Source organism: Calonectris borealis, unplaced genomic scaffold, assembly GCF_964195595.1.
Source record: "Calonectris borealis unplaced genomic scaffold, bCalBor7.hap1.2 HAP1_SCAFFOLD_35, whole genome shotgun sequence".
Taxonomy (NCBI): domain Eukaryota; kingdom Metazoa; phylum Chordata; class Aves; order Procellariiformes; family Procellariidae; genus Calonectris; species Calonectris borealis.
The window spans coordinates 256,627-271,630 of NW_027441451.1; the positions used below are offsets into that span (position 1 = coordinate 256,627).

General features: G+C 51.9%; 1 protein-coding gene across 1 annotated transcript; it reads right to left on the bottom strand.

Annotated features, from left to right (window-relative positions):
• Positions 1–2,021: 2,021 nt before the first annotated feature.
• LOC142076169 (olfactory receptor 14A16-like) lies at positions 2,022–13,460 on the bottom strand. Its single transcript, XM_075138547.1, has 2 exons — positions 12,718–13,460; positions 2,022–2,088 (listed from the first exon to the last, which is right to left on the bottom strand). Exons 1-2 carry the CDS (start codon positions 13,458–13,460, stop codon positions 2,022–2,024), a joined length of 810 nt encoding a protein of 269 aa, XP_074994648.1.
• Positions 13,461–15,004: the final 1,544 nt, after the last annotated feature.

Genomic DNA, 15,004 nt, shown 5'->3' on the forward strand with positions numbered 1-15,004 from the left:
TAGGTTTCTGGAGGATGTTGGAGCAATTTCTTAGGAAAGCCACCAGAGGACCAACATGGATGATGCTCACCTGGGTCAGGTCCTTGCAAACCATGAAGAGCTGGTCAGGGAGGTGAAAACCAGTGTCATCCTTGGCTGTAGTGACCATGAAATAGGGGGGTCCAGCTCTTGAGCAGACTGAGGAAGGAGAGGAGCAGGGTGCAGGTGTCAGACCTCAGAGGGGAAGACTTTGGCCTATTCAGGGGGCTTCTAGTGGGGATCCCGTGGGCACAGCGAAGGGCAGCACAACTCAGTACAGCTTGTCTTTAACGACAGAATCACCCACGAAGAGCAGGGGTGAGTACATAGCTCACAAGACCGGCTTGGGTGAAGAGGGAACTCACGAGGAAGCTCCATAGGTAATGCAAGCCTCCAGGAGGTGGATGCAGAGACCCACTTCAGATGGAGGGCTTTAGAAATAGGAACGGCTTTAGGAAACCCGTAGCTTCCCTAGAGATGACCCTTGCAAGGGAGTCCAAGGGGACCACAATGAGCTGCTACTACTTCAGTGACAGTTAAAGGATAAACACAGAAAACGCGGGGCCACCTCTGACTTCAGGGAGAGTAGATGCAGAGAGCTCTGACATCCTCTGTGTCCTCTTTCTCTCAGTCTTTCCCAGCAAGGTCTTCAAGGCCTTTGGACCTCGCGGCAGAACCCAAGGACAACAACCAGCAGTGGATGGGGGATGGAGTCAGGGGTTACTTGGGCAAACTGAGCCCTTCACAGTCGAGGGCACCAGAGGGGATGCCTCCGCGGGTGAGGAGAGAGCAGGCCGATGTCACAGTGGCATCACTCATCATCACCTTTGAGAGGTTAAGGAGGTCAGGGGAACTTCCTGAAGACTGACAAAAAGCAAATGTTGCGAGCATCTTTCAAAAAGGCCCAAAAGATGAGCTGGGGAGCTAAAGGCTGCTTAGCCTCCCTTTGGTTGAGGAGTGCGTCCCTTCGCGTGTCCTCTTGGATCACAAGTTAGGACGTTGCATTCTGCATGGTTGAATAAGTTGATGGGTAAAGAAATGATTGGCTGGTTGGGCCTGGAGGGACGTGGTGACCTGGAAACTGAGCACACAGAAAAAGAAAAGAAATATAAAAAAATAAAGCAAAATAATTGTATTATTGCACTTTACAGATTTTAGAACTCCTTATGCCCTTATCCTCCCTCTTTCCAAACATTTGTCCTGTGGTGGGGCAGGAGGGCTGGTTTGTTTTGGGGTTGGTTTTTTTTTTGTTTTTTTTTAAGAACAATTTTGGACATCAGGGTGGCTTGAGTTACAGGAGCGCAGAGGCCTGGTGTCGCCCTCCATCTGCAGTCTCAGTTGGAGGGTCCTGGTCTCCCACGGCCCCCTGTGGTCACTACCAGTCCCAGGTGAGTGTGTCAGGCACACCAGGACCTCCTCAATTGGCACTGGAGGCTTCTGGTCAAGAACGGAGCTCGGCTTGCAAAGATGAGGACATTTTCTCAACATTTACGTAGTACGGGAACATTTTCACGTTTGAATACTTTTAATGGAGAGAGAGTGTTTCCCTGTGTTGCCATCAAGAAGTTTTCCAGGATGTGTACTGCTCTCAGGAGAAGAAACCTTGATCTTCCCAGCACTTGCTTGACCACTGCTCTGCCCAGTACAGAATGTACGGAATCTCACTAATCTTTTTGGTATTGCCACATGTCCTGATTACACTGACCATTTCTCAAGTCATCTCCTCAGCGGACTGTCTGCACCTTTGCATTTTCGAGTGTCCATCCCCTTTTCCCCCTCCCATTACTCTCCATTCACTCAGACCCCTCCCAAGTACCCAGGTGGGGATTGGGGGTGGGGGTGGGATGAAGAGCGTCTCTAGAGCGTCTGACAGAAAGGGTCTTGCTTTTCCTACGTACTCATACCTCCTCGTGAGACACTCTGGATCAGTATGAATTGGAGATTTTTTATATTGTTTATTCTGTAAGCAGGAAAATAAAGAAAACTGGAAAAAGCATAAACCTTTATAAACCGTTATTTCTTTTTGAAATCTTCTCATTTAGACTATACTCCTGAAATCTCTCTAACGAACTACACAAGAAGAGAGGAATTAAAGAAAACTGCGGAGAGCCCTGGCACGTTCGGGTCTTTGCATTTCAGTGAGCCCTCTGGTGCCGAGTTCCTGAACTGCAGATCCTGAAAGAAGATTGAACAAGCCGCTGAAGAAGTATTTAAAATCTGATTAAACTCTCCAAGGTTCTGAGGGTGTCAGTGGGCCCCCTGAGGACCATCACAGATGAAGCCATGAAGGGAAGCACGGGTGGAGGTACCCCTCCCTGGGGGCTGCCTTGAACTAGAAAGAGGTAAGCACTGGTTACAGGTGACAAAGGCAATGTAGGCAGCTCTGATGCCATGTGAGCCCTTGATGTGTTCCATCAGGAAGGATGGGCCAGCTCTGATCCCAGGGAAGGGAGATTCTTTCCCTCCTGTGTTGCTCAGGGCTCGTCATGGAGCAGTGTGATGTGGGGGGGTGCGATGCCGAGTGCAGGACAACCCTAGGACTGCCTGAACTCCATGGAGGGATGAGGAGGCCACAAGGGCATGGGGCTGTAAGGAAATGGTGTCCCCTCATGGTTCTTGGTGGCAGTGACGATATCCATAGCTGAGAGGACAGAGATCTTGGTTGTGTTGGGGAAGTCCCAGCCCCACCAAGGCCCTCAGTCATCCCCACCACAGGCTCTCCCATGCTGTCCCATGCCTGCAGCAGTTCTCCTGCAGACTTTGGCCACCCCCCGCTGCTTCCCCACCTCACTCTGAACCTAGGATCTCCCAGGCTTTACCAATGGCTTTTTGTCCTCCCTGCCTTTTCCTTCTAACACAAAGCTGTGGTTTGCTGGGGCTTTGCCAAACCTGTGAATCCCCAAGCAACACATCCAGCTTCTTTCAAAGCTAATGCTCCTCAATCACCTAAGATGTCCCAGCACCATACTTACTCATCATCGAATCATAGAACGGTTTGGGTTGGAAGGTGTCCTGGTTTTGGCTGGGATAGAGATAATTTTCTTCCTAGCAGTTGGTAAATAGTGCTATGGTTTGGATTTAGTCTGAGAATAATGTTGACAACACACTGATGTTTGAGTTGTTGCTGAGTAGTGTTTACCCTGGTCAAGGACTTTTCAGCTTTCCACGCTCTGCCACAGGCACAGGAAGCTGGGAGGGGGCATAGCCAGGACAGCTAACCCAACTGGCCAACGGGGTATTCCATACCATATGACATCATGCTCAGCATATAAGGCTGGGGGAAGAAGAAGAAAGAGGGGGATGTTTGGAGCGATGACGTTTGTCTTCCCCAGTAACCGCTATGCGTGATGGAGCCCTGCTTTCCTGGAGGTGGCTGCACACCTGCCTGCCGATGGGAAGTAGTGAATGAATTCCTTGTTTTGCTTTGCTTGTGCGCACAGCTTTTGCTTTACCTTTTGAACTGTCTTTATCTCAAACCAGGAGTTCTCCCACTTTTACCCTTCTGATTCTCTCCCCCATCCCACCAGGGGGGAGTGAGCGAGCGGCTGTGTGGTGCTTAGTTGCTGGTTGGGTTTAAACCATGACAGAAGGGACCTTTAAAGGTCATCTAGTCCAACCCCCCTGCCATGGGCAGGGACATCTTCAACTAGATCAGGTCAGAGCCTGGTCCAACCTGACCTTGAATGTTTCCAGGGATGGGGCATCTACCACCTCTCTGGGCAACCTGTGACAGTTTTCACCACCCTCAGCATAAATAAGTTCTTCCTTAGATCTAGTCTGAATCTCCCCTCTTTTAGTTCAAAACCATTCCCCCTTGTCCTACCGCAACAGGCCCTGCTAAAAAGTGTGTTTCCATCTTTCTTACAAGCCCCCTTTAAGTACTGAAAGGCCGCAAGAAGGTCTCCCTGGAGCCTTCTCTTCTCTGGGCTGAACATTCCCAACTCCTTCAGCCTGTCCTCACAGCAGAGGCGTTCCAGCCCTCGGAATATATCCGTGACCTCCTCTGGACCTGCTCCAACAGGTCCATGTCTGTCCTGTCCACAGTGGCAGTGTGCAGCACAGCATGGAGAAACCCACTGCCCCAGGCAGCTGCTGCCAGGTGGACACAAGCTCTGCTGCCCAGGAGGGTCCCACAGAGCAGGGGTTTGCAGATGGCAACATAGTGGTCGTAGGCCATGACAATGATGAGACAATACTCTGCTGACATCAAGAAAAGAAAGAAAAAGACCGGGGCAGCACATCCTGCATAAGAGATGTCCCTGGTGTCCCCGAGTGAATTGGCCAAGGAGCTGGGAGCTCTGCTGGGGGCTCTGGAGGAGTCAGTCCTGCCCTCCAGCAATAGGCAAATAGGAAACAGGAGAGATCCCAGATTAAAACCACTCAGGGCATCAAAGAGCTTTGCAGCATTGTTGCTCCCAACTCACCTGACTGCAGAGCAGAGCTGGGGGGGTTTGTTGGGTTTGTTCTGTTCTAGTTGCCCCACCACACCTGAGGAGTGTTTTTAAGGCAGAAATTGTTGGCATTTCTGCTGCACTCCACGTGAAACATTGCGGGTGCTGAGAGGCAAAGGGACTGTCCCTTAGTGCCGAGCGAGGACGGCCAGTCTGCCCACCAGTCCTGGGCTCAGCTGCCCGGTGCTGGCAGCTCCTTCAGCTGGAGGACGATTGCACTCAGATGTGTCCCTGGGGGTGACGTGGAGCTGTGAGCAGCCCTGTATCACACAGCACCCTCCTGGCAGCAGAAGGACCCTGCCCTGCCCTGCCAGGGGTCACTCCTTCTACCCACAGCTTCCCCCACACCCCCTAAATACCTGGTAGGCCAACCCGGGAAGAGGCGTTGGGTATGGGTTGTCACTTCCTTTCCACCTCAGTAACTGAGGGGACAGGGGCAGGCACAGGGCTTGGCCGGGTCAATCCCAGAAGCTGAAAGGCCAGCAGCAGGCACGCGGCTTGGGAGATCATGGTGAGGTCACTTCTGTCCAGTGGGCTGATAGGCCACAAGGAGGCTGGTGGGTTGGGATGTTATTATGTTATCAATTGTGTCTGAGGAGCTCATTGGCCAGCAGGAGGCACATGGCCGTGAAGGGGAGTGTGAGGCCCCCTTAGTCTCCAATCTCCGTGAGTGATTGGCCATCAGCAGGCACAGGGCTGGGGTGTTGGCTCTGACATTCCCTTCTGCTGAGAACCTGAGAGCCAGCAGCAGGCACGTGACTTGGTGGCTGTTTTGTACCCGGAGGTTCTGGTTTGTTATGTCCCCACTAAGAAAGGCACGCAGACGCTGTGAGGTGGTGTTTAAAATGCCATTTGTTAGAGAAACACCATAAACAAAGAGCAGATCATGGAGGCAATATTAGGTTCCTTCAGATGGCAGAGCCTTTGACAGTGGGGCAGAAAGTTGTGCAGCTTCCATCTGTGGAATCTGCTCCTGTGATCTCTTTCCGTGTTTTCTAACAGGGAAACAAACTCTAGTCGTCCTTTCTCCTGCCCTAAGAAGTGCTGTTCACATGCAAATTTGTTGCTGCAGTGTTTGGTAAAGGTAAGGACATGCAGTTGGCCTCATCACCAGTACCAGGTGGGAGCTTCCTGCAGATTCCTCTGTTGCAGTCAAGTTTCTCCTGTGACCCAGGGATATGCTCAGCACAACACAGCCTGAAGACCAAGCTGTACGTGGAGCACAGCACAGCGTGGCACATGCAGGCCAGGGTCTTTTCAGGTTTACTGTTAGGGGGATCACTAACTCCTCCATGTACAATGCTCTTATGGTCGGGATCACCGAACTGCCTGAGGAAGGTTAGGAAGAGGATGAGGTCTCTTTTAGAAAGCTGGAGGAAGGGACACAATTTTAGGACTTGGTAGTCACTGGGGACTTTGAAGGCCACGGACCTCTGCTAGAAGGCCTCACTCAGAGGGAAGGTGGAAGGTGATCCCTGATCTGCCATGGGGGGATGCTCTCCTGGACTTGTTTCTCACAAGAAGCTGGTGGAAGATGTGGAGGGCAGCTTTGGCTGCAGTGGGAGTGAGGTGGGGATGTAGAAACCCTTGAGGGAAGTCAGCAAGACAACTTGTAGCAGGGCTGAGTGGAGAGGAAGGATCACCTCCAGCCACCTGCTGGCAGTGCTCTGCCTAATGCAGGCCAGGGTGCCGTTGTCTGCCTTTGCTGCAAAGGTGCAAAGGCAGGAGAGGAGAAGGCTTTGGGGAGACCTAATGACAGCCTTCCCATCTCTTCTGGGAGAGAGGAAAACGGAATGGAATGGAACAGAATGGAATGGAAAGGAATGGAAAGGAATAGAAAAGAATAGAATAGAACAGAACAGAACAGAACAGAATTTCTTCTTAGATAGAAGAAATGGAAAACCAGGGCCTCCCTGGTCTGGTGGAATAGGGACGAATTGGAGTGGCCCCAGAGGACATCTGCCAGGATGTGGTTTGGGGCCTCTGTGGAGAGGCTGAGAGACCTGGGGTTCTTTAGCCTGGTGAAGTAGAGGCTCAGGGCTCTCTAGTAGTGGCCGTCAACTACTTGAAGGGTGGTTTCCGAGATGATGGAGCTTTTCTTGGCAGTGCAAAGGGAAGGCAACCTTGGTAGTGGGAAGAGAAGGAAACCTCCACAAAGCACAGCTTGGAATGTTCAGACTGGATGTGAGGAAAAAGAACTCTCACTCAAAGGGTAGCCTTGTGGTGTAAGAGGTCACCCAGAGGGAGTCTGGATCAGCCCATGGCTTTGTGTTTCAAGGAAAAGCCAGCTATGGGTGGAGAGACATGAGTGAAGGTCTAGAAATGCTGGGGTGAGAGCTAGGTGGGAAAGCAAGATGGGTGTCTACAGCCTGAAGGGCAAGAGGTGCAGGCATGGGACAGTGTAGGACAGCCTGCAGCAGAGATGGCCTAGACCACTAGCAGGGCTGACAGGCCCATCAAAAGCGAGGTCTGTGTCCCCTTGGCTAAGGCAGTTGCCTCTGCCACCAAGGCCTCCAAGGAGGAACTTTCTTTTGAGGCTCTGGACTTCAATTCTTCCTTCTTGCCCCTTCTTTGGGAGGCCGGGAGGTACCATAGAATTTTCCTACCCTTGGCATGGCTCACCCTCACATCCAACTGCCCCCAAGAAGAGCCCTGAGCCACGCGTGAGGGACAGGGTCTGCCTTCCCAGGGCCTGGGGGTGAGGGCTTGGCCTTTCTGCTTCCTAAAATAAACCAAGGGTTTTCTCAGCATTACAGCCACCTGCACAGTGCCTTTGCCTACCTGCAAGCATGGCCTCCAATGATCTGCTCTAACGAGGCCATGGGGAGGCTTTGTCAGTAATGGCCCTCAGTGGGACCCATTAATACTTCAAGGTACTTTGAGTTTTACTTCTGACTTTAACTTCTTGAGAGGTTTGTTCTTTCTCCTCTCATCATGGGAGCTTCAAGGACTCAGCACCAAATACACCATGGGTCTCATTAAAATACAGAAAGACTTAAGGAGCTCTTTCTCTTCCTGTAGTTTTCTTTAGGTCTTCCAAGCTTGTACAGCTAATTGGAGTAATTTCAAAGTGTAGTTAAAGAGGAAGGTTTCAAAGTGCACCTAAAAAAAATATTTTTTAATTTAAATTTACTCTTCAGTTTAGAGAAGAAGTGATGGAAACATTCTCCAAGAGCTAGTGATCCAGGGTGTCTCCTCAGGAGGTCTGGACAGGCAGGAGAAGCAGTCCCTTGAGGTGTGACTCTGTATGCAGAACTTTGCTCCTCACCTCCCAAACCTCACCATTTCTCTCATTGGCCATCTGGGACTTACATCACTCTTCCTTGCATCAGACTTCTCCACTGATCTCTGCAGCTGGGTGTTACAGCTCCATGGCACCAACTCCCACCTGCTCTCCTCAGAGAACTGGCTGCACACAGGCCACGTAAGAGTTTTTTCTATTTGCAAGCAAAGAAAAGCCAAGCTTGATAAAGTTTCATAAACAATAAAACACACTCCTCAACCATATGCTAAGTACAAGCTGTCTCTAATGAAGTTGCCTTTCTACAAGGGATAATCTTATGAGAAATGTTTGAGATAGATACAACAAAGTTAGATACAACCATAATTAAAGAATTGGCTAAAGAGCCAATGTGACTACTGAAGGACAGGCAAGCTTTTAAGTCCCTGAGTAGGTGAGAGTTATCTGAATGAACAAATGAGAAAATTCGCAAATAATGGAATGGGCCTTTGTCTGGAGAGTCTGCATCTGCAAAGACGACATCAGAAATGGTCATTGTATCAGGACAGGTGAAATTATATGAAAGATTAAAGAAACTGAATACACCGTATAAGAGGAAGAACAGTGGTAATGAAGTTACAGGGCAAGACCAATATTTCTTTGGAATATCCCTTTTGAAAGGTCATTGGATTGGTAGAGGTCTCTTGTGAGTGAGGACAAGCAAGAGTTGCACTCATCTTTGAAAGTGGCCAAAAGTGCAACCCAGGGAACCACAGGCTGCACAAGCTCACTTTGGTGGGGGGTGAGCCATTGAATGAGTGCTCCTGGGTGACACTTCTGGGCACCTGAAAGAGAAGAGCATCGCCATGGACTTACCAAGGGTAAATCATGCCTCGCCAACCGGGTTGCCTTCATGATGAAGGAGCTGCATTTGTGCATGAGGGGACAACAGTTGATGTCGTTGACCTCCACTTCAGCAAGACTTTTGGCATGGTCTCCCTCAATATTCTTGTACCCAAGTCAGGCCATTCCAGTCTGGAGAGGGAGACAAACAGATGGGTAACCCACCAGTTGGATGATGAGGCTGAGAGAGCAGGGTGAAGGGGCCATGCTCTACCTGGAGGCCAGGGGACGTACTGGGGTTTGGTGAGGTGGCACAGGGGACTTTCCAGAGCCCTGTGCAGTTTAACACCTGTATCCACTGTCCTCTCAGGAACTTCATGAGATAGACAAAGGAAAAAGGCCAGGTCCTGCACCTGCGATAGACTGACAGCCTGCAGTGGCAGAGGGAGCAGCTCTGCAGAAAAGGCCCTGGTGGTGCTGGGGACAGAAGGCAAAACAAAACCCAGTAGTGTGAGCTGGTGACAAAGGTGGCCAGCAGTGTCCTGGAGTGTGTAAAGAGGAGCCCTGCCAAGACAGTGCTTTAGGCTCTAAACAGAATTTAAACAAAGCCTCTGACTTGGGTTCTATCAACTTAATTGCTAAAAGAGAGGGAGGTGGAGGGATCTCAGCATTTCCAGGTTCCTGCTGAAGATTTAAGGCCTCCGAGAAAGGAGCTGAAGAGAACACTTGTGAACTAGCATAGCCTTTAGATCGATTCACATGTGAGGGCTCTGCTCCCCCATCTCAATCCTTGGCACCCAGAAACCTCCCCTGCTTTTCCGTCCTCTCCTCCCAAAACCTGACCAAGTGATGGGAGGAAAGGCAGCAGAAAGGCCCTAGGCCTCTGTGAATGAGCCGGGGTCTGGCACCTGGAGGGCGATGGTGTCATTTCATTGGACACCCCATAAAGACTCAAGCTGGGGAGTGCCTCTGCAAGTCCGAACCAACAAGGTCCATGGCCAGGCAAGGCTGTGTCTCTGGCTGTGTCTGGAGACCCGAACACCTACAGCTTAGATGAAGCTGGGGCTGAACCTCAGGCCTGGGCTTCAGTGGTCTCCTGGGCCCATGGACAGAGATGCAGTGGAGGCCCAAGTGAGGCTGCTCTAGGGCCCTGACACTGCCCCCATGGGTTCCCACCTGCCAGTGTCCTCAATAGGTCAAGTTCTCATGCCCTGATGTGCAGGATCTGCTCTCTGCTTCTCTCCTTCCCCACCTCCCTGGGGATCCGAGAGATCGCAATTTCATGGTCACTACAGCCAAGGCAGACACTGGTCCTCACATCCCTGAGCAGCTCTTCCTCCTTTGGGAGTACCAGCTCCAGGTGAACATCAGACTGGGTGGCCCGTTTGGCAGCTGTGCTAAGAACTTTTCCAGAACCTCCACAAGAAACCTCCTGGACTGTTTGCATCCTGCTGTCTCACTTGACCAGTGAACACCAGGGAGACCGAGTCCCCCATAAGAGCCAGGGTCTGTGATCCACAGATTTCCTCAGGTCATTTAAACAAGACTTAGTTCATTCCTCACCCTGACTCTATGACCTGTAACTCTGTCCTGGGTCTGGCTGGGATGCAGTTAATTCTCTCCATAGCAGACCGTATGGTGATCTGCTTTGGGTTTGTTACTAAACCCGCACTGGTAACACACCAGGGTTTTGGCTACTGCTGAGCAGTCCCTGCAGAGCCTGAAGGTTTTCTCCTTCTCACACTCTGCCCCCTCTGCAAGTAGGCTGGGGGTACGCAAGAGGTTGGCAGAGGCACAGCTGGGAAAGCTGACCCCAACGGACCAAAGCAATATTCTGTACCAAATGATGTCATGCTCAACAAAAGAACCGCAAGGAAAGACGGAGGAAGGGGGGACATTTGTGGTCATGGCATTTGTCTTCCCAAGTAACTGACACACATGATGCTTTCCTGGCAGTGGCTAAACATCTGCTGGCCGATGGGAAGTGTGAATGAATTCCCCATTTTGCTTTTCCTGCACACAGAGCTTTTGTTTCACCTATTAAACCCTCTTTGTCTTGACTCCTGAGTTTTCTCGCTTCTGCACTTCCAATTCTCTCCCCTGTCCCCCTGGGGTTGTAGTGGGGGAGTGAGCAAGTGATTCTGGGTGTTTTGTTGCTGGCCAGAAACAAACCAGAAGTAACTCCTACCGCAGTGTCATCTTTTCTGGCCTCTCGTCTGACCCCCACACAAGCTCTCACCTCACCTGTTCCCTGTGCCGTAGAGGAGCTCCATGGACCTGCACTGCCCTGACGTCACACAAGGCAGCCCCCACTTCTCGTCTTCCCTGTTTGTCTCTCCTCAAAATATTGTATCTCCACCCACCACAAAAGCCGTGGGAGCTGTCCTTCCCCACCTCAGCTCTTGTTACACTGAAGTCACAGCTCTGTGATGGCACACACGGCTCCTGCTCTCTGTGGCCCAGGCTGGGGGCTTTGGTGCCCATTTGGGCTGCAGCCCCTCCGATGGGGCACCAGGGCCAAGGGCAGACTTGTCCCAATCAAACCTGGTACCCAGAGATGGGACCCCGTGTGTGGAAAGGCTTTGCTTCCCAGCAGAGGCATGCTGGAGTGGGTGGCAGGTGGCAACAGAATGGTGGATGAGGTTGCCACCCCGAGAGCAAAAGCTGCAGTGCCCAAGGCCAGAGAGAAAGAGGCGAGGGCTGTGCAGCCCCGGCAGGAGAGGGGTTTGCTGTCCCAGGTGACTCTGCAGCACCGTGGGGCCTGTGCCAGAGGTGGGGCTGATCTCCACGAAGGACAAGGTGCTGCTGAGAATGTCCCTGGGGGAGGACAGCCTGTGATCCAGCCACACCTGCACATCATGCTGGGGGCTGAGCGGTGTGCTGGTTTTGGCTGGGATAGAGTTAATTTTCTCCACAGTAGCCAGTATGGGGCTGTGGTTTGGATTTGTGCTGAAGACAGTGTTGATAACCCAGGGCTGTTTTCGTTCTGCTGAGCAGGGCTTACACAGGGTCAAGGCCTTTTCTGCTCCTCACCCCACCCCACCAGCGAGTAGGCTGGGGGTGCACAGAAGTTGGGAGGGGACACAGCTGGGACAGCTGACCCCACGTGACTAAAGGGATGTTCCATATGATATGACGTCATGTTCAGCAATTAAAAGCTGGGGGGAAGAAGAAGAAAGGGAGGAATGTTCGGAATGGTGGCGTTTCTCTTGCCAAGATGGCTGAATATCTGCCTGCCGATGGGAAGGAGTGAATGGAACTGAATGGGAAGGTCAGCCTCCCCATCAGCCCCAGGGATGGTGCTGGCCCCAAGGGCACGAGGAAATGGAGGCTACTCACTCGCTGGCTCTCCTGATTTCATATTGCAGGTGATGCCCAACCCTGACTGAATTTGCCCCCTCCTCTGCTCCCACCTGCCCCACTCCCCACGACAGCACGACAGTCCTGGCCCTGGACCTCCTCCGGCACCTCCTGCATCTCTCCAGTCTCCCCTCCCTCTGCCTGCTGGCTCCCCACTCACTCCCATGGCACTGCAGAGTCCTTGTCCATGGATACGTCGATTTGGTGCTTTCCTTTTGGGGGACTTCACCTTGGAGGGTGTTTCACCTTCTGAGTCTCCATTCATTGCAACCCCAGGGCACGGGGTGAGTCCCCATCCTCTCCTCTCCTCACCCCTCCAAAGTCATTTCCAGAGACTCTGGTATGTGCCATCAGTCTTGTCATCCATGAAGAAATGTGAGAAGATAATGGGAGCTCATGGACCATCTCCCCTGCCATTGGACACCAAGAAGAGAGCTCTTAAATCCAGACCGTTTGGTTCAGTGGAACCCAATGGTACCGTGAGCTTAATCCCAAAACACTGAGAATAAAAAGGAGAACAGACTTTTTAAAATATCAATTCCTTGGATATTTATTTGGAAGCAACTCTCGGGGAAGAGCCCAGCCTTCAGGTGCTGCACCTGGGAGATCCCCTTTTATTGAAGAGCTGCTATTGGGCATGCCACATCTGACACAGTGTTGGGCAAGAGTCACAGGATCAAGCCGCAAGACAAGGAGTATAAACCCAGAAAATTATATATAAGCAGGATTATCACAAGAGAAAAAAGCAGAGCCATGGCCTAAGATAAACTCTGGGGAATGTGCAGAGAAGGGGAGGCAGGTTATTGTTGGTGAAACAGCGTCCACTGGGCCAGTTTCCATAGGGCATCCTTGAGCTCCTGGTTCCTCATGCTGTAGATGAGGGGGTTCACTGCTGGAGGCACCACTGAGTACAGCACTGCCACCACCAGGTCCAGGGATGGGGAGGAGATGGAGGGGGGCTTTAGGTATGCAAATATGCCAGTGCTGACAAAGAGGGAGACCACAGCCAGGTGAGGGAGGCACGTGGAAAAGGCTTTGTGCCGTCCCTGCTCAGAGGGGATCCTCAGCACGGCCCTGAAGATCTGCACGTAGGACACCACAATGAAAACAAAACACCCAAATCCTAAACAGGCACTAACCACAAGAAGCCCAACCTCCCTGAGGTAGGAGTGTGAGCAGGAGAGCTTGAGGATCTGGGGGATTTCACAGAAGAACTGGTCCACAGCATTGCCGTGGCAGAGGGGTAGTGACAATGTATTGGCCGTGTGCAGGAGAGCATTGAGAAACCCACTGGCCCAGGCAGCTGCTGCCATGTGGACACAAGCTCTGTTGCCCAGGAGGGTCCCGTACTGCAGGGGGTGGCAGATGGCAACGTAGCGGTCGTAGGCCATGACAGTGAGAAGACAATACTCTGCTGAAATGAAAAAGACAAACAGAAAGAGCTGTGCAGCACATCCTGCGTAGGAGATGTCCCTGGTGTCCCAGAGGGAATTGGCCATGGCTTTGGGGAGAGTGGTGGAGATGGAGCCCAGGTCGAGGAGGGAGAGGTTGAGGAGGAAGAAGTACATGGGGGTGTGCAGGCGGTGGTCGCAGGCTATGGCGGTGATGATGAGGCCGTTGCCCAGGAGGGCAGCCAGGTAGATGCCCAGGAAGAGCCAGAAGTGCAAGAGCTGCAGCTCCCGCGTGTCTGCGAAGGCCAGGAGGAGGAACTGGGTGATGGAGCTGCCGTTGGACATTTGCTGTTTCTTGGCATAGGGGTACTGTTCAAAACTGGAAAAGACAAGGAAAAAGTATGACAGACTTCTCCAAGCAAAGCCACTCCTTTTTTCATAGAAATCCACCCCCCCTAAAATTGAAATGCATTTCCTTCTCTGGTTTGTGCTGGCTGAGTGTGCTGTGAGGAGCAGGACCTCTGTCCACGGCCAAGGAGCCAGCTTTTCTCTGCTGCAGTGGGTACCTGGCAGCTGGTTTGTGACAGCTCCGATGTTCCCAAGGGATGTCAGATGTCATCCGCCCTTAATGGAAAAAATCAGTATCTGCACTCATGACTCTCAAGAGCGTGGGCTGCAGAAGAGAGGCTTAGCGTGTCCTTATAAGAATTTTGTCTCTGTTTTTTATTTTCCACCATCACATCTGATGAGTGTTCTTTTTAGGGGTAGAAATGCTCATTTCTATGACTGAAAATGTGAAGAGTCTTGAGACAGGACAGGCAAAAGGGCTCAGCTCTCTGTGGCTTAGTGCAGTCAGGTGAGCTGCAGTGTCCATCAGTCTGTTACCCAGCTGCCCTGCTCTTTCCCTTGTGCTGCCTCAAAGATGACTTCACACATAAATTACTCATTAAAAAAATACAAACCTAACCACTGGGCTCTGATGAAAGCAGGGGAGCACTGTTGCAGAGGGCAGGTCTGCACACTCTTCTCTTCCCCACCCCAGAGGTGGAGTTGTGATGGAGAAGGACACCGTCCCTCACAAGAGAAGCAAAGGACTCTGAGCGGAGAGTACTGACCTCCAAGGGAAAGCTCAGCCCTCCCTGGGATCCTACAGGAGAGCTGTGCCTTTCTGGAGGGCAGCTCGCAAGCCCAGCAGGACAGGCAAAGCAGAGGGTCAGGGGTCCTGAAGATGGGATGTCCTAAAGGGAGAGTCAGCTCATTGCCCAGCAGACAATGCCCAGAAGACATCCACAGTGAAGGACCGAATGAGAGCTGCCTTAATGGAGCCTACCCCAGTGCTTGTTTGCAGCTTCCTCCCACCCCCTGCCCGGGTCTCTGCTGCCTGGAGCTGTCCCTGCCGAGAGCTGGTTCCCTGTCCCCACCTCTCCTCCCTGTCGGTGCTCACAGACCCCATCCCACCCGCTGTGTGCTCAGCTCTGCTTGCAGACCCCTCCTGGCAGCAGGGCACTGCACAATGTCCATGCAGGCTCTGATGGGATCATCAGACCAACCCTGATGAGCCTGGAGAAGTTGTACTGATGCTGTCTGTAAGCCGCGGTGTGTTGATTTCTCATACTCCCTGCTTTATTCACTTCCAAGAGTAACAGATTTGGAAATTCAGTGCCTCCTCTTGACATGAGACATTAATTTCTATGTCCCATTGCCCACCCAGGCAACCCAGA